The sequence below is a fragment of the Corylus avellana genome, chromosome 3 (genome assembly GCF_965113065.1).
Source record: "Corylus avellana chromosome 3, dhCorAvel1.hap1.2, whole genome shotgun sequence".
Classification (NCBI taxonomy): domain Eukaryota; kingdom Viridiplantae; phylum Streptophyta; class Magnoliopsida; order Fagales; family Betulaceae; genus Corylus; species Corylus avellana.
In genome coordinates, this window is record NC_142492.1 from 883,507 (window position 1) to 906,959 (window position 23,453).

Sequence of the window (23,453 nt, forward strand, 5' to 3'; positions counted from 1 at the left end):
GGATGTAGATCTGACCTCCAAAACCCTGATGAAAAAGTAGAAAAGAATTAACACCCGCCTAAGGAGGCTAGTGGCGGAGACACCAGGTTTGGGAGGGTAGCAAAAGCGCATTTTTGCAAGAGCTTTTTCAGAAAGAGCCTGTTTCAAAAGCTACCATTTTTCACAATAAAAAAATGATAATTAAAATAGGGTAATGTAGTTAACCCGATTATATACTAATGGTAGTACATGTAATTCCTTTTCCTCCTTTCCCAATATATAAATCGGCCAGTTCAAAATCATTTGAGAACCACCAGCAATAGGTACTAGGTCCCATGTTGTGCTACAAATCGTTTAACACTACTCACATGTTTTAAAAAGGAGAACAAAACATGCCCAAGAATCAATATACAACCAGTGGGAAAGTACAAAGGGTTTCATAATTGAGAACAAAAAAAAAAAAAAAAAAAGAACCAGGTCTAAAAGATTTACAACACAAAGTGCTCGGTAGTAACAAGTCCACAATCTTTGGATAGGTTTAACCAGCTACAAGCTAATAAGTTGAGAAAATCTAATTAACCATTCAAGTAAAGCAAAAGGAAGAGAGAATCTGGCTACAATTTACGTCATTAGATATACATACCCTGCTATATGGTTACAGAAGCTAATTCATAAGGCTATAATCTAAGAACAAAAAACCTACTATGAACAATGAAAATATATGTCAATCAACATTTTGTACACTTCCCCAGTACTCGTTGGCATGGCAAGAATCCAAGGAATTAACATTTTCTAGCCAATTGATACTGATCAGCCCACCATTCCGCAAAAGCATAATTATCAACTGTTGAATTGAATTTAAAAAAAAAAAGAAAAAAGAAAAAAGAACTGGCTGCCAGAAAGAAAATAATGCTTTCAAAAAAGTTCCTGGCCTTCCATCTCCTGAATTTTTTATTGTCCACCTGGGGCAGTCTCCTTTACCTGCACCATAAAGGAAACGGCAATAAGATCAATGGTGTAGTAATCAAAACCATCAACACGGGCGATACGGACCAAGGCTACACCAGGCACGCACAGCGCGATGCAAGTATACTCAGTATTTTGACCCACCTGGTTGTTAAACAGAATGAGGGAAGGAAAGAAAACTTAGAAACTGTCTTACTGGATTAGCTTTCTTCCCAGGCAATCTAATACCTAACCCTTCCTTCCCACTCATTGTTTTCTAGATCCAACCAAGCACAAAAAAATATTAAAATAAAATTTTCTTGCGCTGATTTATTCTCTAGGACATCAATGTCCAATACCAAAATCGCTAGGGATTTTGTAGAGAACTTGCCTTATTAGGCCAAAAAGATTGAATACATAATATAGTAGCAGTACAAGCAGATGATGAATTAGAAATTTTAAAAGATAGAATAATGAAAAAGGATGTCTAACTGACATGTACATGGCAATTTTAAAGGCAGATTGCTGGCACTGCTGGGGCCACAATATCACGTCAAACTTCGGTCAACCAAAGCCAAACCCTTCATTGGCTTCATGGATAGCAAGTAGCAGGCGTTCTTGAAGCTGTTCCTTTGAGGTATACTCGGGAAGGTCAAGCTGATTAAAGCTGCAGCACGAGGGGGGAAAAGTGAATTAGTTAGTTTAAGCCCACTTTGATTCCAAGTACCCATCTGGCTATAAAAGATAAAGGATGCATATATCTTTACACAGACCATGTATGTGCCGATGGCAGCCGGTCAGGAGCTCCATATGCCTTGTGAATCTGAAACCTTTGAGGACCAGAAATACCTTGCAAAGCCTTGAAACCCTCCAAAGGAACCTGAATTATCAAAAATATGCAGTGGCTTAAAGTCAAACATACAATTCATGATTACAACCAAAACAAAAACCCTAAACCAGCTTTAAAAACCCTTGCCCCAACTATTTGGTTGGGCCAACCAGTGCTGAGAATCAAAATTTGCACCACTTAAAAGGCATACATCACATAAAGCGTTTCAGATATAGGAGCATGATACATCATGTTCAGCAGTGAGACATTAGCTTCTCCTATTCCCTAAGCACAACTTCACGCAAAAAGGATAACATTTTCAGATGAGGAAACAACAAGAAGACAATGCATTATCCAAACAAGATAAAAATCTAGTTAGTTGAAATAAGCAAACTTCTGTCCTTGCCATTCAAAGACAAATTCTTGGAACTGAACCCACATTGTCAAGTCATGGTTCACGGGAAAGAAAGAAAGACGGTTAAAAAACAAAAAAGCAAAACAAAAGATTGGTCATGGGGACACCAAAAGAACATATGTTAAGCATAACATCACATCTTAATCAATGACAACTAACATTAATGCAAAGGAGAATTTTATAAATTTTAAAAGTGAAACAAAACCCGGGGGGCGGGTGAAAATAAAAGTCACATACATGCAAAACCTACAAGTCCACTTACATTATGTTGTGCATCAAACTACCATTTCATGTATAGTGCAATAAATTACCTTGGATGTTCCAGTGACAAATTGCAGAAGTCTTGCCATATCTTCCTTGCTGAAAGACGTAACAACCTCCCAAAACCATTGAATAACACAAGATGCTGCTGTATAGCCAGTATACTCCGCGTTGGCCTTCAAATCCTCCACTGCAAAAGCAATGACACCAATCAGATACCTTTAAGTAGAGCACAAGAACAGAACAAATATTCAATGACAGCATGGGAAAGCCAAACTTACAATCAATTTCTGGAAGCCCACTTATAAGTAGCTCAAGCTCTTTATCATTGAAGATAGAGATAAGTTCTCGTGGTACCAATTCATTGAAGCCTTCCAAAAAGGAATTAATTTGAGGACGGATGGCATTTGTCAAGATATGTCCGGCAACAAGGTCAACATACTCGTGCTTTGTTTCTTCTGTAACCCTTATATTTCTTCCTCCGGGTTTAAGCTCATAATCAGTAACCTTTTCAAGAAAAAAAAAAAAAAAAAAAAAACAGCAACAAAAGAAGATATTACTTCAGACAACTTAATGTAATCTTTGAAAAATTACTCATGTTTTAAGAATGTCAGAATGAAAGTTCTGAAGATTTACAAAAGCAAAGCAGCTTGAAGAGTAACCAAATTTTATAAAATTTAAGAAACAGATCATAACTTGTAATTTACATACCTCATTTTTTCCATAAAGGATATGCTTTTCCTCATCCGCATCCATACTAAATGTCAGGTCAGGAATGTCACTTACATCATTCTGAAAAAGGTCAGATATAGACAATGAGACAAAAAGTGACATTCCAAACAGAACAACAGCCATAGCAAAATGTCAGTAGAACCACAGAGGTAAAAAAAAAAAAAAAAAACAGAAAAAGACACTGGATTGCAAGTATATGAACCCACTGACCTCCAACATCCACTTTAAATTCTTGTAGTAATCAGGGTCAACAGCCTCTATATCATGGTAAGTCACCTTGGCACCAAGTATGTGCTTGTAGAATGATCGAGTAAAATAGACATCCAAAAGCTGCCCATCAAACAATGCCTTTGCAACCTTCACAGCAATTAAAAATAAAAATAAAAATTGTAAAAAATCTTTGGACTACAGTTGCAAAAACTATCTATGATAACCAAAAGAAAAAATATACAAAATATAAAACCAATATCAGAACTGGTGGTCCCAAAGAAATTACCACTCTGCCCACAAACTTGAAGTAGGAAAGATGTTCTGTCTGATAGACAGAATTAGGGTTTGGCTGGAACGTTGCATTGTTTCCCACAGTAGTGAAAAGTAATGCCCCCTTGTCAAATATAACCCTTGACAGTAATTGATACCATTCTCTTGTCAGACCTCCAGCATCAATACCCTCTTCACCTTGAAATTGCACATTCAATCGTCCCTTTAGATCCTGAGTGGGACGCATCCGCAACTGATTGTATGAGTCCTCCAAAACGTAAGCCCTCCGCACACTTATCCGCAATGGGCCAGAGAGGTGCTGCTCGTGCTGCTGCCTAATTCTTGAACGAAAATACGCACGCTTATTGTCAAAATCGATCAGCCTTGGTGCCTTCAGCAGCATTGAAAGTGATTTTTCCAATAAACCAGGATTCTGTCTAATAAAAGCATTCAAAAGCCGTCGGTGCTTCTCAGCAAACCTTGTAAATGTGATGGCACCATCAAGCTTCTTCTGAGAATCAACACTGCACTTTGTGGTTAAAGAGGCTGAACTCCCAGAAGATTCATTTTCTCTTGCAGTTATATTGGCATGATCTTGCTGCATGATAGACTGGTTTGCTTGTAGCTTTTCACTCAAAACAAAGAAAGCCTCAATGAAGGGCAAGAGTCGTTGTGTTCCAGGAGGAAGAGGAGATGAAGAAGAGGTTCCCTGGATTTGCTCCCCAACATTTATACTTGACATGGTATGAGAGGAGCTTTGACCCAGCTGTGTCTCAGTCACACTTATACAATCACTCAATTCTTGCCACAATGGCTCAAGTGCGACATGCAACTTTTTCATAGTAGCTTGCTCCTCCTGCTCCTGCTCCCCATCACTCTCAAGTCCTGTACTCTCATTTATGCTAGGTGAAGTGAGTGTACTGAGTGCTTGTAGTACACGCAGGATTGCTGCACCAGCCATGGAACCAGCACTTAAACCTAGCATGTGCGTTTTCCGCAGAGTGACAAGCTCATCGACAGCTGAACAGCTCAATCCACGGGATAATTCAGAAAGCTCTGAAGTAAAAAACTTTCGATGGGGTGCAACAACTGAAGCCAACTTCTTCAGCACCTCACCGGAAAGCATATAAACTTTATCTGAAAGCCTAAGTAAGTTAATAGAACAGATTAGTCACTCATTCATCTGAATTAATACAAAACTAAGGGGAAAAAGGAGAGGGAGAATACTGCAAAAGAGAAGAATTAAAAAGGAGAGTAATCCAGACAGGAAGTGGAAACATAGATGAAGTGAAATTCAAGTATCATAATGGTTAGCAGGACATTAAGGATGCATTTGGCATTGCGATTTCATAGATAAAAAGTGCAATTTCAAACTAAATCAAAGAAAATGGATTGTTTGAGATTGCGATTTGAAAACAAAGATTTTTTAAGTTTTCAAATCGCATGTAAGGAAGTGCTTTTTTTTAAACGTGCAATTTTAAAGGCTACACTACGATTTTGCAAACGAACCCTAAAGAGAGTTACACGGGCTACAAAATAATAAATAGTAAAGAGAAATATCTAAACCATCCAGAAATAAGATTCAGAGCATTAAAAGTACCCCTCACGGCCAAGAATGCTGCACAGATTGCGAAGTTCTGATTGGGGCAATTGTAAAAAGATATTATATGTATCAATGCTCCTCTTTCCATCTGAAGTGGACGACTCAGCACCGGCACATTTATCCTCTTGCTTAGACTCTGGTTCCATTGACGGAGTATCTTTCTGGACGTCACCAGAAGCTTCATCGACCGGCAAATCCTGGGAATTCGCTGTTGTTGGTTCAGATTGAGGCTGGTACTCTAAATTTGATGCAGCAGTATAAACAACTACTTGAAGCAGACCCATGACCTGCAGTATTTAGAAAAAATATCCGAAAAAAATATAAAAATTAAAACAAGATGGACTCCAGGTTATTGCATTTAATTATAACAAGGTTATGGAACAAGCTAATATAATAATATATACAAATAGAAATAGAGAGTGCCTAAGCTATTTTGAAATCACTTGACCAAGATATCAGTTCTACCTGCTCAAGGTGAGCAGTGCTGCGTAGAAAAAGTGGTCGATTCAAAAGCTTCAGCAACAGTATCAATGGAACATCCCCATCCAGAGAGTTTCCCAAAGGTTTTGATGCAAATCCTCCTTCCACAATTTTCTCCTTGCCTTTATCCTTCTTGCTTTCGATACATATAGGACTTAGAGGCTCTGGAACAAGTACGGGATCAAAGTAGAATAACATATTGGCAACAGCAGAATGATTAGTAGCCAAATATGTCATAATCTCAAAAGTTCGACGCAAGACCAGTGGAGGTAGACCTGTTAAGAGACAAAATTTAAGATAGCATTAACAATAAAAAATTAATACATAAACACAAAATTAAGCAGATGGTTCCGGTGACATCAAATGAAGTCTTACCATCCAACAACTGGGATCGACCATAAACAACATTTGACTGACAACCATAAAGCCTCTGAGAGTTAATTGTTGCCAATCCACAGACTGATCCTTCAGCCTCAGGCTTAATCATATCAAGCAAAACACGCACTAGAATTGCCCTTGTAACACTATGTGCACATAGGTTTAACAAGAGTCTCTGCAGGAGGCCTTTGCCAAGGGGCTAACCACATAAAGAAAACAATTAGCCAGATATCATAATACAGTACACAAGCACACACACATCTCACTGCCAAGTAACTTGCAGTACCATATTTAGTCAGGGTCACTTTTTTACAGAATTTCCAAAAATACTGAAATTTCTCAACAAAGTTAAGAAAATAGGCATTCTGCATTTTAGAACAATTCTGCCCTCTTTCCTTACATAATTTTTCTTTTGGATTTGTCCACAACAAGTGATGATTCATAAAGTGATGATTCATAAAGTCCAGATCATCAGTTGAGAGTCCAACCTAATGACTAACTGAATTCATAATTCCTTTACCAGATCAATGTAAATTTTTCCGTTATTTGAACCAACCTTCAACATAGATTCTGTTGATTCCGTTGCATACAAGAGCTAATATTTAATTTCAATTATCATACATTTTCCATCTTTTATTTGAAAAATAATAATAATAAAAATAAAAATAAATAATAAATAAAAAAAACCACTTTTGCAGGAAAATTTGGTAAGGAAAACACAAATATGTCCCAACTAAAGCCGTTTATTTAGCCAAATGAACAATAGAATGGAACATGGCATTACCTGAGCTAACCGCAGGAGCCGAACCAAAGCTTTCAACGCATTAGCGTCCAAAAGTGGCTCACCTTCAATTTCCTTCACCTTCAAGCTATCTGCAATGGTGGAACCTGTCCTCCGCCCTATCGTAACTCCAACACCCCTGTCCATTACCGTCTGTCTGTCAAAACCCAACCCATTCCTTCGATTATTCAGCCTGTGGCTGCCTGCAAAAAGGCTGCGAGCCTGATAATGACTCATTGCTCGGTCCCTTAGCATTTGTGCTTCGGCTAGTAATGGAGAGGGCAACGCAGACAGAACTGCTTCTGATGAAGTCAGAAGTACCTAAAACAAGCAAAAGACGAGGACTATAAGAATTGAATAAAAAGGACAAACAGTTATCACATCTCGATACACATATTAAAAGGAAAGTTAAAGACGCAAACCTCTTCACGCAAATCAGCAGGAAAAGTAGCAATGATTGAAGCATTATCCATGTCAACTGGTTGTCCTTCAGCCTGCTGCGCAACCCTTTGAGCTCTTTGTTGGGCCAAAACTTCTGCTTGAATATCTGGGGGAAGAGCAGCTAAGAACTCCGGATCAATATCTTCAGCAGAAGGTGGTGCATAAGTCGGAGCTTGAACAGACTGAGCTTGCTGGGAAGCTAGTACTTCTGCCCGAAGATCTTCAGGTAGTGCTTCCAAGAAGGTGGGATCAATAGCATTAGCACCAGACACCTCATTACTCATACTAGTTTGCTCAGCCTGATCAGTGTCCAGAGCAACCAGTGTGTTTTGCCTTGATGATGGCTCATCTGTATCATATTCAGAGGCAGGCACAGGTTGCTCAGATTGATTTCCTTCAGCATCAGTACTATTCATATCAACATCAACACTTGCACGAACAGAAGCAGCATGAAAATCATCTAGATTAGGTGTCTGCAAACCAGAAATTGCCAGACCTAGATTACTGGCCTGGTCATCTGTTCCTGAAGATCCACCACTACCAGTGGCCTGAACTGGCACATCATGAAGACTTGCACGTGCTTCAGAACCCCTATCACATTGTAGATCAGCATGACAGTCTGAAGATGAGTTGACAAACTCTGGCATTGTCCCTACCTGCTCATCAGCAGTGCCATTTCCTTCACCAATTTCCATGCTATCATGCCCATTTGGTGTAGTGTTCAGTGAAAATGGTTGGATCATCATAGGATCATGTGCCTGTAAACATTCGCCTGGATGTTCAAGAATGGATTCTGGATTAACTTGTTCTCCACAGGTTACACTCTCAACCATTGGGTTAACTTCTTGATGTGTGGTTTCATCGCCATTCTCTTGATGCTGCCCTTCGCTTTGTTGACAGTGGGTGTTAGCACCCTCTGCCACTACGGCACTATCATTGGATGGAAGGGCATCTGGTTGTTTCTCCTGCACTCCTGAATTTTGGGACTGTCTTTCAGCAGGACTGTTTGTAGGAGCAATACTGCGCAATTGAGAAATGAACTGTTCCTCTACTGCCTGTGCAATAGCAGCAGCTTGAGCACCAGCTTGAGGCTGACCATCATCAGTCCACCGACCATCACCAGGCCCTCTTCGTCCTGGTAACTGCAAGGAGTCCATACCTACAGAATAATCGGTCAAAGGCGGGGGTGCTGCCCCAACCAAACGGTCACCAAAGAGACTCCTTAGGACATGATCATATGGAGGAACTGGAGAATCAAACATGTAGAAATGTGCTGCATCAGAACTCCCAGATGACAAAAAAGCTTCTACATCTCTGGAATTCCCACCTGATGACCTCATTGAGGCCAGATCCCCTGACTGGGATGGTCTTAAAAGGAGAGGATGTTGAAAACCATTTACTTCCGCAACAGAACGCTCAAAGGAAGACCTACCTGTCTGACGGCGGCGTTCAAAACCTAAGGGCCTACGAAGACCAAAAAGGTCATCCACATTAACTCCTTCAAAAGGTTCAGCTGCAACATCAATTAGACCACCTGCAGTCCCAGGTTGCCCAAGTACCTGCAAATGATCCAGCCCATCAAGGGCCTCCCTCCATCTAACCTCTATGACACGATTTTCATGAAAATCATCATCCTCTTCATCAATCATCTCATCATTATAGTCGTCTCCCAAGCCCGTGTCATCATGGTCTTCCACATCTGTATCAGCAAGAGACATCATGCCACCACCATCTTCTGCTATATCCTCATCCTCATCCTCCCCCTCATCATCATCCTCATCATCCTCTCCGTCATCACCCATATCATCATCTTCATCACCCATATCATCATCTCCCCTATTCTCAACACGGAAATTCATCTCAATTTGGTCAGTGTTGTGCAAAACACCACCCTCTTCCATCTCCTCACGCATGAAATCCATCCCAAGCTCCACGGGTGGGTTGGTAGCCATTGTCCCCTCCACTTCTATTCTCATATCTTGCTCCACAGATTCATTACGATTTGCATTATGATTATCTTCACCATGAGAATTTCCTTGATCCTGTTGTTCATTCCCCTCTACATCTCTGACTTCTTCCTGTCCGTTTGTAGTCTGATTATGCTCCACGGTTTGAACAGCTGATGGTGCAGTTAATTGATCATCGGGTCTTCCAATTAACCCTATGGATTTTTTCTTGTTCGTCCCATCAGATTTAAAAATTTGCTCACTAGCATTGGCAGCCCTTGTTAAACTTTCCAAAGACTTAAGTATTAGGTTCACAATTTTAGGAGCATCAGGATGGTCCAAATCAATCACTTGAAGAATGCTAGTTAGGCAGCGAACCATTCCTCCATCTATCATGCTTTTTGCTATGTCTGGTGAGCACCCAGAACCACCAGGTAAGTTGCTGGAGGATGAATTTTTCAACAAAATAGAATACGCCAAATCAACAAAAGCAGAAACCTTCTTATCTGGCAATAAAATGCTCGTAGTAGAATTGCTCTCTAAGTTTGAAAATGAGAATAAGGCTTTCACAAGTTCATTGATTACTCGTCTACGGCCTTCACCAGAACGACCACACAGAACGACAAGGAACCATGAAGCCTTTTCAGACAATTTGCCTCTCCATTCATCAGGTCCTGCAGATTTATCAATAGAGAGTGGAAGTAACCGATGTAAGACATGATGAAGTATTCCACCACCATTTCCAGGAATATCTGATGGATTAGATCCCCGGAGTTGACACATTTCTAAATCCCGTTTAAGTATAACCCCAACTGCATGTACATACATCAGAAGAACATCACTTAACAACTTGAGGACAAAAGTCACCTTAGCAAGTCCTGCAGATCTTTCAGATTCAGACTCTAATTTCATTGTCTCATCAACCTTTGATTTACCCTTTACCTTGGTAGCGGGTTCATCAACCTCCATAGAAGATAAATTATTCACACCAACCTCTTGGCTTTTTGGTGAAGGGTATTTTAAGACTATGTCAAGAAGTTGATCAATTACTTGAGTAAGATTGGCAGGGATCTTTTTGTGGCCTTTGGAGCATTTACCTGATCCATCATGAATCTTATTTTCAGAAATCCTGACACACTCATTGGAAGATAATCCAGCTTCAACCCCAGATGCCTTTGATTTGTCTTTTTCCTTCTCTTTTTCCTTGGCTAACACAATAAAGGTCCTACCTCCAGATGTCTCCAACTGGCAAACAGCACCAGCAGCTTTCATGAAAACCACAGAATCCCTAGAGATAACAGGTGCCATTGATGTCAAAAAAGTCCGTGCAGAAACACGCCCAGCATGGCCATTCCCACTCAAAGTTTGTCGTATCTCCAATTCCATAGCTGTTTGCAGTGTCTGAGGATCTTCAAGGAGATGCCGGACAATAGCAGATGCAACAGTGTCATATCCAGGGAAAAAACTACTTCTTGGAAGACTAAAAAGAGCAGCCAAACCTCCATTTTCAAGGAACTGCAAGGCTAGAGAATGTGTTTTCGTCAAGCGAGCACATAATTGCAGAAGAGCCTGCATTATCACTGCTGGCATATGCTGTTTTATCAAGTCACAAGCCACTAGTAGCACCTTAAGACTCTCTTCAATAGTCAAATAGCCAGTCGATTTCCCCAATATTTTTTCAAATGGTGCACCAGATTCTTTCTCATGGGCATCTGAAGCTGGTTTTCTGTCATTAACTGATGCAGGATCTGATAAGGAAGCATGATCTCCTGATGAATCCAGCTGAGATCCTGCTGGAGTTCCTTCCATACTCTCAGAGAAAATTTTGGGCCTGGACTGCAACATGTTATCCAAGATAAGCAGTAAAGCACTAATGCACCTTGGGACCAGAAGCTCATTCCCTGTCTCATTTCTAGCCTTAAAGTTGGTCAAAATATCTATTGCAGTCGATACAATACCATTCTCTGCACCAATTTCCCGTGTAGTGCCATCCTCAAAAAGAAGCAATGCTATAATATGTGATAGCATACTTAATGCACTTGTATCCTTAGAAAAATCCAAAGGGCAAAGTTTTAGCTGCTGAATAAGATAAGATACCACTCTTGGACGATCTTCTCCTTTGTTCCGATTGCAAAGTGTAACAAACAAATCTGTCAACGGAAATGCCATTGTGTCACTGCTCTGAAACAGTTTCACTGATGAAGCAAGAATATCATCAACAGGGGGTGCCTTCATATGCCCATCTTCTGTCAGGACATCCATCGACTTGTCAACAGTATCAACTTTAGATGTTTCTGATGAACTTCCCAGAGACAGAGCAAGTGCCCGAGCTAGTTCATCATCCTCCTGTACAGGATCCTCAGCATGACTAAACAACCATTCCATAGCCATCTCAACACTATTTGTTTCCACTCGCCTCAGTGCTTCCTCTGCTCTTGCCCTTGTAAAGCCCATATCAACAATGGTGGCAATAGTAGCTTCATCAGGAGGTGGGGGCATAAATCTCTGGTTCGTAGTCCCCACAACGCCACTTCGATTTCGTTTCACATCTCCAACACCAGAGTACACATGCGTAACAAGTGAAAGAAGTGAAGCAACAAAGCCCAAACTACAATTGGGAAACATGGGGTGGTTCCAAACAGGAAGTATCACATCAAGAACCTGAGATTGCAGCATACGAACAAAGACTTCTGGGTCCCTTGGAACAGGAAATAGCCCAATTGACAGACCAACTGCAACCGGCTGCACAAGAAGCTGCACTTGGGATGCAGAGGTCGGAGATAGAAGTAAGGAAGAATTAACAAAATACTCGAGCACACGGCAATAGCTCTGTAATGTATCAAGCAGCCATGTACTGTGAGACAATTTACTTCCTTCACCTGCCTTTTCTTGTTCAATGCCTGGTGTTGGAATAGAGTATGGTAGTGTCCACAACAATTGACTTGTAGCTTCAAATGTTGTCAGTAGCTCCTTAAAGGTACCATGAACATAAAAATTATTAACCATTGCAGTATAACAAGTACGTCGCCTGCTGTCAAATGTTATTGATGCCATGTCATCCACTACCTTCCCAAGATATCGACATTTTACTGACAATGACATGTCAAGTCCCACAGAAGTAGAATACCCAGAGAAACTAAGAGCCTCAAGAAATACCTTAGCCAGGCCAGTTCCAAGGGTCTTCGAAGCTGAACTCAACGACCCTGAGTCAACTCTACGACGATTTGGCGATGTGAATCCCTTGACAAGAGCTGTGAAGAAAGAGCGGAACATTGAAGCAAGCTTGTTAAGAATTTCAAAAACAAGGACATCAGGACTTTTCTTTTTCAAATCCTGGGAAGAAGATGTCTCCGGTACATTGGACAAAACTTCAGAGTCAATGTTCAAAGCCTCCACATGCCTGCCTGTCCGTCCCCTTATGCGTGTTAACCCATGTCGACTACGACGGTGCAAACCTTCTCCAGTACGAACTACAGACAGAAACTCCCGGTCTCCAGCCCACAAGGACTGAGAACCATTCCGGACAGAAACAGGGTTCATGTATCTCACCATTGGAGTATTTGCATCATCATCGCTTTCTCTTCCAACAGCATTTGATGGAGCTGCCTCTGAATTCTCAGGTTCTTGATCAGCATTCCTCTTCTCATCCACCTTGGAATCATTACACAAAGAAATTTGCCAGATTATTTCCCTGTACGTGCACCCAAGATCTTTCAATACATCAGCATCTGCATTGCCAAGCTCTGATACCACACTAGTAGTCCCCTTCAATAAAAAATTAGAAAGAGACAGAATGCCTTCAAGACTGGAAAGATATCTCATAACCTTTGTTTGCAGTGCAGATTCAACCACAGCAAGCTGAGTCCCTCCAACTGAAGCTAAGAGTTCATTTGTTGATTTTAGATGTTCTCTCAGAAATGAACAAACTGCCCGAGCAAGAGAAGCAGAATGCTGTGGTGAGAAGTTCTTAAAGGCAACGGAGATACTCTGACCAACTGAGACCGAAAGAGGCATTAAGGGCAAAGTGAACAACTGCAGAACAGCTTCAATCCCCTTCTTCTCTACAAATATACGACATGTATCAGCATTCTGAAGAATAGTTTCAAGAAGACGAGCAGCATTGCTCACACAGTCAGTGAGGAATGACTCAATATTAACTGTTGAGGAATCAGCAGATGGCTCAGAGGTCTGCTCAGAACTTTCCATCTTGGATGCTTCCCTATCATCTGAAAGAACCAAGTTCCTCTCTTCACCATCAGTTTCCATGGGAACGGGAGTAGAAGAGCACAAAGGATCACTTGACAAGCATGAAGAATCAATACCAGATCCCATTCTCAAAATGGCATTCAAGATCTCAATCAACATATCCACTCCAGGCCCACGCAATGAGGAAGCATGGCGCATTAGTTCATCAAGTCCACTAGACAAGGATACTGGGGTATCACTAGTAAGTGCACGCAAATACATTCTTGAAGTAAATATTTTCACAAAGCACCTCAAAGCATTGCGATCTCTAACGGCCTGAAGGCCATTGTTGTTTAGGCACAAAGCATCCAAACACTGAGGTATGCATGATATGGCTTCAGAAGAGCAGAGAACACCATCCATTATAGCATCCAAGAAAGCGGAAGGAAGACCTGCTGCATCTAAGACAGGAAAACAAGTGGGATCTTTGTGAATCAAATCACTCATGACAGTAGCAGCAAGTGAAAACACCCCACCACCAAAATCTTTTGCCCTTCTAAAAATTACGCATAAGCAATACGGTAAACTCTCCTCAGTGCCATAAACACGTGCAGTATTTCCAGGGGCATAAGTTCCAAGGGATATAGCACGCAGTAAAGCTTTCATCAGCAATCGCCGGTGATAAGAAACTAATGCTTCAGAATAAAGAGGCTGCATGTCATCTAGCTCACTTGAGGTGCCTGCAATTACTTCCTTACTCCCACTACAATCAGAACTTTCACCTTGTTGCTTGGAACCATTTTCTATATGTGACACTTCCACCTTCAGACGAGAGATGGTATCATCCAAACCGCCCAAGTCTCTGAACAAGGCAGCAGCTGGATTACTGTAATCCATAAAAGCTTCTAGAATATGTACAGCTGTGCTAACCAAATGCAAGTGTTGTGGATTTGGATCTTTAAGGAGAGGTAGGAGAGTAGGGATAAATCCTGCCTCGCGCATGGCTGAGCAACCTGAAGATGATGAAACCAAAACAGTGACAAGAGATAAAAGCGCCTCAGCAAAAACTACAGACCACTTTGAAGCATCACTGATTACAGAATCAATGGCCTTCTGCATGAGGCTGGATAGGATGCCACGGTGACCACCAGATGTGACAGCAGCCAAGACAGAAGGCTGGCGAGACCTATCTTGACAAAGAGCAACCAAAGAAAGCAGACACAAAATCCGAATTTTCTCAGGAACTGCATCTTCATAGCTTAATAATGACACTAACTCATTGACAAACTCGGGCTCAGTGTTAAAGAAAGAAACTAGGTCATCTGCATCACCACTTGCTTGCACAAGAACTATGAAGGCATACAATCGAATGCAGGTATACTGCTGCCGAGAAGCTATAGAGCCAAAAGCCCTTGCAAACCGCAATCTTGTCAATAGAGAAAATCTTAAACTGGCAGGTACTTTGTATTCTGCAACTAAATTGCTTAAAAGCTCTAGATCAGTCTCTAGGCGAGCATTGATGTCAGGCAAATGAATGATCTGTAAGCCTTGGGTTGAAAGCTCTCCAGCAGGGAGTTCACTGGATAACTCACTGGATGCGTAGAATTCAAAGTGAAGTGTGCAACCCAACTCATAGGCAATTGGGTCACAACCATCCTGCACAGCAGTTGCAATTAATCCCAGCCCCTCTTCCTTTCCCCCCCAACCTTGTGCAAGAGCAAATAACTTTGAATTCAGAGAAGCATCTCTGATGGAGTACTTGCCAATAGTTTTTTTCAAAAAAGCAGCCAAAGTCTGCAGGCAAGCTTCAATAACATCCGGATCGGTTGAAGCAAGCAGTAAAGAAAGATGCTGCTGCAATTTCATGCAAACAAAACGTGTAAAATTTATGGGAAGGTAAAAGAAGAACAAAGCTTCAAGTGAAAACTCTGAAAAATCCTAAACCACATTATGGAAGCAGTTATTACCAAACAAAGGATATAAGCAAAATACATTAATACAGATGAATTGACAATTCTAACACCTAGTATTAATCCAAAAAACAAAAACTACAAGTATATTAAAGAAAGGGGAACATAAACATACCTCGTAAGAACTATAGAAGTGCTTATTCGTGCAATTCTCCAAAATTATTCTTATAACACGGAGAATTTGAATAATGGCTTCTCTTGGGAAGGGAGGATCAGAGTCCAGAAAATTATCCTCAACCTGCAAATCCTTCCTCGCTTTGATGTGCTTCTCAAAAAATGAATCAAAATGATTAAAAAGATCCACCCAATGATGGAAATCTCCCTGCACCACCAAGATACACATAAATCAAACTGCAACACAGCAACCAGAACTTTATAACATGAAAGGTGAAAAAGGTCACCTTATCAAACTCCCAAACAAAACCTTTGAGAGGTCCTTCTATATTCTCGAGTGGAACAGCAGTGACGCTATCGATGAAGGATCTAATTTTTGGGGGCTGAGACAAATTATAGGGAAAAAAATTAGTTCGTAAACATGTAGGCATCACCACGGTACTAGATAACATATTTACATTGTACCAAGATAGACACAACAAATTAAAGATCAAAAACAGATTAACTAAATAAAAAGGCACTTTTGGAATTATATACCCCTGTGCTAACACTTGCCTACCACTAAAAATGGTTCCACAATGTCAAAGTCTAAAGTCAGGAAGCTTTCACTGCCAGAGATTCTTAAAGGCTTTCTGAATATCAAAACCTGAAGGCACAAAACTTTCATTGCCAGATCCTTTAAAATGATTTTTGACTATCAACTGAGAAGTAATGATTGCCACAACCTTAAAAAAACACTCCTAGATAAGCATGAATGACTCCCCTTTTATTGAATATAAATTTTTCTGTTTCTAAAAGGATTATTTTTATATTTAAAATTGAAACAAAAATGAAATCATGCACCTTTTTTATTCTGACATAAGAACATATTACATGTCCTACAAAAATTAGGTTTTCTTGATTTCACCTAGCACTAACAACAATTTCTCCTCTTTTTTCCTTTTTTTTTTGCCCTCTTGGCATGTCCGCTAGCAGTAACAATCACAATATTCACTTTTTTGCTTTTTTGCTTTTCCAATTTTTCAGCAGTTTCTAAGCATCCAGAAAAAAGAACAGCTGAATTTCATAAATCGTGGGGCCATTTAGTTCTTTCATTGAACAACAATCCAACCTTGGCCACAAGCAATAAATAATGAGCAAGTGTTCTAATGAGGAGAAGAAAAGACGCTTTCAACTTGAACAACTAATGATCCAAAAATCAAGTTTCTAAACATCAATACTCTTATGGGCTAGTATGGAATTATATGTAACTAAAATTTCTAAGCACTTAGCATTTTTTTTCCAATATGAACAAAAAACCCAATGACGCATTAGTTTTCAGTTCAATAAACAAAATATTTTCAAATTCACATACATCAATAATAAACAAAAAGAAAAGACACTATTTTGTTGACCCGTTTCCCAGAATTTCTCAAGCAACCAAACAGAGCATGACAACCAAAAGCACAGAAAGAACCATAAAAGCAGTAAAACAACAATCTTTAAGCAATCAAAATCACAATCAGATCATCGCAAACATAAAAGAACACTAGGGCAAAGAAATTATTTTGCATAAACCCCAATACCAACACACTAATTGTACTCCAACATTTCAGGAAAAGCATATAAAAAAGAGAAAATGATTGTAAAACACAAATTGTAATAGAAGCAATTATTTATGCAATCGAATATTTTCTCATTGGTAGATATGCTGACCACTTCCAATGCCCTCCTCCTCTTCAACTTCATCTTGGAATCAAAAGCATTTCACGAACCAAAACCGCTTCTTGAAACCGATCAAATCCTCAAAAACCGAGAATCGATCGAAAAAGCAGAGACCCCGAAATCGAAGAAGAGTAGATAAAAGTAAAAAAAGTATGGCTTTCGGTCACTATTCGCAACGATCGGATCCTAGAAATATGATTCCAATCCACAATCAGACGGACTTGGAACGAAAACAAAGAGGATTTCAAGGTTTTTGCGATCGGGAATTAGGGTTTTGATTGTGTGAGAGAGAGAGAGAGAGAGAGAGTTGAAGAAGAATTGCAACTGAGAAACCAAGTGCTCTATTTATATATACATATATGTGGGTGAAGATGAAGAAGAGAAGAGAATAGAGAATTTCACACCCAAAACTACAGATATTTGGAGAGAGAGAGAGAGAGAGAAAGAAAGAGAGAAGGGAGGAAATAAAATTTCTTGAAAAAAAAAAAAAAATTGTGGTAAATTATTCTTTTCTATAATTACAGTTGGAGTTAATTAGCTGTGTTTTCTTTTTTAGAAATTAAAAATGTATGTAATGTTACCTCATTTAAAATTTTAATACATGGTTAAATACAATAAAATAAAATCTATATTATAAAATTAACTTTTAAAAAAGCTAGTTTTTTGTGAATTCCATATAGGTTTTGAGTTGGGTTGGATAATACAAAATAAAATATTATTTTTGGTGAAGATTGATATTTGATAAAGTTCCCAATGAACTAAAAATAGATTTAACTGACATTAATTAAGTTTTCTTACTAATTAATTGCAATTTCTTACAGCCTTTTTGGATTTATTGTTTAACTTATCAAGAACTGTTAACAGTTGACTTCTTAATAGCCTTCCTGAGAAGGTGCATTATGTTCTGTTGATATAGAAAAACTCAAGTTTCTTCACCATTATTTTCCTGCCATTTATTTTATTAAAAAAAAAAAATCATAGTACCAATATTAACTCCATAAATTATTGTAAAATGAATGATAGATTACCTACAACACTTGTTGTGCATATCCTTTTGTTGCCATAATTATTATTATTTTTTTTTTAAAGTAATTTTAAGACGGTAAATTTCAATTCAACATAGGGGTCAAATTTTTACGAGAGAATGGCTCGGTGTTACATATCCGTCACACACTGTTTTCCACCCAAAATTAACGATCAAATATGACATAAGAAAATTTTGATAATTTGTAAGTCTGAGTTACAAATGTTAACTTGCATAAACTTTTGAAACTTGGCTCATAAGAGGAGAGTGACCAATAACTTATATACACGTGATTAATATTGTACTTAATCACTACGTTCCATAGCCGACATCCACAACGACCCACTCTATCGATATTTACCTAATAATTCAACCACAAAACTACAACTCATTCGATATCATAATCAACGAACTACATTCGAATCAAAATTAACTTGTAAAGAGAGGATGTCAAAAAAGGACGGGTAAAGTGTAAAGTTTTAGAGACATGGTAAAAAAAAAAAATGGTATGTGCATCAACATGGGCTTTTCTTAGCCATGAAGTTTTAAAGGATGCCCCACTACAACTTTATTCCATGACTAATAACACAGAGAACAATTATCTGCTTTTTGGACAGAAAAGATAATAGAAAAAGAAAAAATAGACAATGAATATTAAGTTAAAAAAGAAAACCAACGGCCATTTTCAAATGCTTGGAGCTAATATCAATGTAAAGAGAGCCTTCAAAGGACATCTATTGTTAAGCTCAAGACGGCAAATCCCCTAACGTTTGTGGTCGTGTGGATATTGCACAAATGTTCAACGATTATAGGAAGAGTTATCATAAATAATAAATGTTTAAAGATAAAAAAATAAAAAATAAAAAATAAAAAATAATAAAAATTGTTATTTTAGTCTATTAAATTTGCACATATTTAAAATGCATTTTGGACACCTTGGCTTGAAGATAATTTTTATAACCTAGTTTAGAGAAATTTTGTCCGAGTAATAATATTTGTGTGCATTATACTTGGGATGGAAAACTCAACGACATTGATCGAGGGTGAAAGCTAAAGACTCATCATAAGCAAACTGTGTTAGATCAGAAAATCGCAAAAAGGGAAGCCTAAACAGTGTGTAATATATATATATATTTTTTTTACATGTCCGCACAAAAGAGGAGAAAGAGAATTCGAACTAGTGACATCCACTTCATGAAGCGTGGTCTCCAACCAATTGAGCTACCCATTGGGACGTGTGGAATATAATTGTAAAGGCAAACATTAATAATGAGAATTTTGAAGTTTGAATCTTTTGGATTAGCCTTATTAAAGATTGAACCAAATTACTAAAATATCTTTCATAATTCTTAGTATTTAACTTTTTATATAATAATTGTTATCTTATAAGGTGAAATCCTTGAAAGTTGCAAATTGAATCAGGAATTTATTTATTATGCAATGGTACCCCTGCACATCATCAATGCCGATTGTTATGGTATGTAATCTTTTCATAAAAAAAGCAAAGAAAAAGAAGGCAGCGACTTCTTTTACCCCTTGACATCCCTTTTTAACAAATGCAATGCAAAGCTCCCCATGTGAGAAAAGGAATACAAAAGATAAAACTCTCATCCAATAAAGGCCGATCAATACTACCACATCAATCCAGTAAAATGGATGTGAGATGTGAATTGAGTATTTTAGAATTACTCAAATATTATATACAGTCATATTATGTATCACACTAATCGCTTATTATGCTGACTTGGCAATGCCAATCCATCTTTTGATTTTGTTTTTTTAATAAGGGTTTGTCAATGGTGGATTAACCCTCACTAATATAAATATATATATATATATATATATATATTGACAATGTCACATAAATAAATTGGGATACAAATAGGGTGTATAGCATTACTCTATAAGAAAATATGGCATCAACCAACGGAAAAGGAAAAAACAAGTAATTTTTTTAATATACTTTGCTTAGAGTATAAAAAAAAAAAGTTCTTAGTACATAAAAGTTTTGCTAAATAAAAAATTGGGTTCATTAAAAAAAAAAAAAAAAAAAAAATCTTCTAAAAAGCTATTTTCAGACTCTTGTATAAAAAGAAAAAAAATTATTTTTTTCAACACAATTCCAAACAAGCTCATAGGAGAAAACCAACTAAGCCACAAGTTATAATTAATTACCACTGGCTGTCCATAAGATACTGCAGACCAAGAGACATGATTTAATAAAGCATTGAGAACTTTCTCAACCAAGCCACAAGTTTCTTGTTCCTTTGGGGAAATCAGATTCCTTAAAAGAATCCTTTTCTCTCCATCATAGTGGAAAAGGCAAAGAATTAAGCATATGATTCATTTCTTTGGGCCCAATTCATGCTTACTACATTCATTTCCTCTTGGGGTGGGAAAATAATCTCCACTTCTTTAACCATCCATTCTTCGTACAAAAGTTAAATTTGAGAAGAAATTATTATTATTATTTTTTAGATAAAATAAAATTGGAGAGTCACTTTGAAAATGAACCAAACATCAAAATCTTAACATTTTTCTCTACTATGGTTAAATATTATTTTTTTAATTATTTATTGGAGAGCTTGTCTAACAATAATTAAATTTGAAATATAGTAAAGAGCTTGTTACATGGCTATTTTTTGTGAGTTTTCTCAAAAAATTTAACAATTAAGAAGCTGCACTTGGGATTGGGGGAAATAGGCCAATTGAAAGCCCAACTAAAAGAACAGGAAACAGCCCAATTGAAAGACTAACTGCAACTGACTGCACAATAAGCAATAGCTCTGTAATGTATCAAGCAGCCATGTACTGTGAGCAATTTACTTCTTCCTTCACCTGCCTTTTCTTATTCAATGCCTGGTGTTGGGATAGAGTATGGTAGTGCCCACAACAACTGACTTGTAGCTTCAAATGTCGTCAGTAGTTTATGCCATTGCTGTTGAGCAGTTGTTTGTCCAGGTTTATAGAAAGAATTACTGATGGTTCACCCTTGTTGTCGCTTGCTCAGCAGACAGCTTATGCCAACCATGAGGCTGCTGCAAAGTAGCTCCTCCTCCCCACATTGAGCATGACATTTAAATGTACAACTTTGATGGTCTGCCAGGAGGCCTCCAAGTAGTGTCAATCATCACTGTCACTCATGTCGAAGACTAAATTCCTAACCATAGAAGATAAATTGGGTTCTAACATTTTTCCATCTCTGTATCTGTATAAAGAAATTGCAGGTTTTTGCTTACTCCCAGAAATCCTAAGACTGGATGAGGCCAGAACGAGCCGTTTCCCAACTCGAGATCTTTCGCGCTTAGCCCTCAAAGAGTCTGGAGTTCGAGCAGCCAGCGATGGCGGTGGCAAGATCCTTGGGGGTGTTTTGACTGTAAACTCTGGGACAACATCAACTTGTACGCTCAAGCATTTATCATCTGTTCTGGTATTTAATTGTTCTTTCATCTCACCTTGAAATGATCCTTGTGTGACATTGACATCAAAGCTTAAAGGGCTGCCAAAACTGCTCACCTCATTGGAACTTGGGAAGTATCTCTTGATGATACCTGAAACTGATATTACTTCTGATGAAATGTCACTGGGGGCCTCCACCATTGGGTTGGAACTCAATCCTTCTCTAGGCTCAACTTCATCTGCAGATGCACAAAAGCCAGAATTCTCTTTGGCAGTAACACCAGGAGTTTCATTTCCACCATTGCATCTTCTCTTTATTTCCCTTGCTGTGCACTCCAAATGATGAAGTTTCTTCCTTCTCTTATTTGTCTTTTCCTTTGGAAGAGAGACAGCGCTGAGAAGCTCTTGTTGGAAAGGTTTAAGGCAGTTTGATCCTGCCAAACTCCTTCTCTTACCTCCTCCTCCTGTCTCAGTCTCACCAATGCTTGCAAGCAAGTTTGGTGGTTCCAAATAAACAGTATCTTTGCTACCATTGTACATATGCTGCACAACTTTTCTAGCCACGCCCTTGGGTAGATCCGACCCACTTAAATCACTCAAAGGCCTAGCTTGAACATGCAGAAACCATGCACCTTTCTTACCCTGGAAAGCATACTTTATAGGCAGTGACTCAGGCAGATGGTAAAGGTGGGATTTTCGCTTCACCTACTAGAAGATGGATAACAGAATTAGAAGCATCCCTGATAATAAAGAATATCATAAAGAAAAGAATTCGGTAACATAATTGAAAACAAGAAATGGCTATTGAGAAAAAATACAAAATAACAAGTGATCACCATTAACCCATTGATCATGATCTCTCCTGATTTTGGGAAACAATTGAAGTGCACTCTTTCAGCTTCTCCTACAGACAGATTTGGGACTATTTGTTATTCCATAAACTAGAGAATGGCAGATAAAATAAGTTAAATGACATCTCCCAACACATGAATTGTAAGAAGAAATTTGTCAAATACTATACAGGGTCAGGATATGATAAGCAAACAGAAAAGAAAAACGTATTACTAGGATCTCCACCATGAAACCTCAAATAGCTGAAAATGATTGGTAGTAAATAGCCTCATATGAGTAATTATTCAAAAAGATTTACTCGAATACCACTACCCACAATTAACCTGAGCCAGTGCCACCACTGTTTGCATTTTAATGGAATGTTAGAAACTAATAAATCTTACCCAATTCAAATAAGCCAACTGTTAGTATTATAAGACAAATCAGCCAATTAAATACAATGTATAAACATTGGGGGGGGGGGGGGGGGGGGGCGTGGGGTGTGTGGTGTTTGAAGAGCTCTAAAGTTTTTCAAGAAATTGCAACCACCCAGAACAATTCTCCTGATTTTTCAGTTATTGTATTTGAAAATACAAGAAAGAATGGAGAGAATAAACAAAGGGTACATGACAGATTGACATAAAAAACTGATTTTTAACTGTAAATGAGGAGAAACGAAAAGAAGTTGACAAAAAGAGGATAATGGGTGTGAGATTTTCCGCTCACTCTTGAAATCTCTTGCTGTAATATCTGGAGGGACGGCCATTGCTATGCGAGTGCCCAAGTTAGTTTCTGTGAAGACTGGTACTTCCACAGTCGACGCAGCCATTCAATCGATCGTATGGCAAAACAAGCCAGAAGGACCTTAAAAAAGGAACCTTTACACAGTGTGGGTGCGGAGGGCAAACCTGTCCCATAGGGCGAGTAGAGTAAACCCAATTCCCAAACAAACCCCA

At 38.7% G+C, this 23,453-nt stretch overlaps 2 protein-coding genes across 3 annotated transcripts; both read right to left on the bottom strand.

The window, feature by feature from the left end:
- Window positions 1-483: 483 nt before the first annotated feature.
- Window positions 484-17,632, bottom strand: UPL1 (LOW protein: E3 ubiquitin ligase-like protein). Of its 2 annotated transcripts, none has more exons than XM_059584856.2 (16): window positions 17,235-17,632; window positions 15,827-15,922; window positions 15,541-15,747; window positions 7,306-15,306; window positions 6,887-7,204; window positions 6,100-6,301; window positions 5,710-5,999; window positions 5,242-5,531; window positions 3,658-4,786; window positions 3,372-3,518; window positions 3,141-3,221; window positions 2,711-2,936; window positions 2,480-2,619; window positions 1,698-1,804; window positions 1,421-1,591; window positions 484-960 (listed from the first exon to the last, which is right to left on the bottom strand). In XM_059584856.2, the coding sequence occupies exons 1-15, from the start codon at window positions 17,265-17,267 to the stop codon at window positions 1,489-1,491; spliced, it is 11,370 nt and encodes a 3,789-aa protein (XP_059440839.2). In that variant the 5' UTR covers window positions 17,268-17,632; the 3' UTR covers window positions 484-960; window positions 1,421-1,488. The 2 variants fall into 2 exon arrangements, with proteins under 2 accessions (XP_059440839.2, XP_059440838.2); XM_059584855.2 differs by having other exon boundaries at window positions 7,306-15,309.
- Window positions 17,633-20,878: 3,246 nt separating this feature from the next.
- On the bottom strand, window positions 20,879-23,446 carry LOC132173374 (ubiquitin-protein ligase). Its single transcript, XM_059584859.2, has 3 exons — window positions 23,224-23,446; window positions 22,503-22,570; window positions 20,879-22,371 (listed from the first exon to the last, which is right to left on the bottom strand). Exons 1-3 carry the CDS (start codon window positions 23,324-23,326, stop codon window positions 21,391-21,393), a joined length of 1,152 nt encoding a protein of 383 aa, XP_059440842.2. The 5' UTR covers window positions 23,327-23,446; the 3' UTR covers window positions 20,879-21,390.
- Between the last annotated feature and the right edge of the window lie 7 nt (window positions 23,447-23,453).

Excerpts from the sequence above, each read along its gene's own strand:
- UPL1 (XM_059584855.2), bottom strand. The coding sequence starts at position 17,267 with ATGAAGTTGAAGAGGAGGAGGGCATTGGAAGTG. Across the intron at positions 7,205-7,305 it reads CTGCTGATTTGCGTGAAGAG|GTACTTCTGACTTCATCAGA; the intron begins GTTTGCGTCTTT and ends TGCTTGTTTTAG. Across the intron at positions 6,302-6,886 it reads GGCTCCTGCGGTTAGCTCAG|CCCCTTGGCAAAGGCCTCCT; the intron begins GTAATGCCATGT and ends TTATGTGGTTAG.
- LOC132173374 (XM_059584859.2), bottom strand. The coding sequence starts at position 23,326 with ATGGCTGCGTCGACTGTGGAAGTACCAGTCTTCACAGAAACTAACTTG. Across the intron at positions 22,571-23,223 it reads TACAGCAAGAGATTTCAAGA|GAGAAGCTGAAAGAGTGCAC; the intron begins GTGAGCGGAAAA and ends ATCTGTCTGTAG. Across the intron at positions 22,372-22,502 it reads TCATGATCAATGGGTTAATG|GTGAAGCGAAAATCCCACCT; the intron begins GTGATCACTTGT and ends ATCTTCTAGTAG.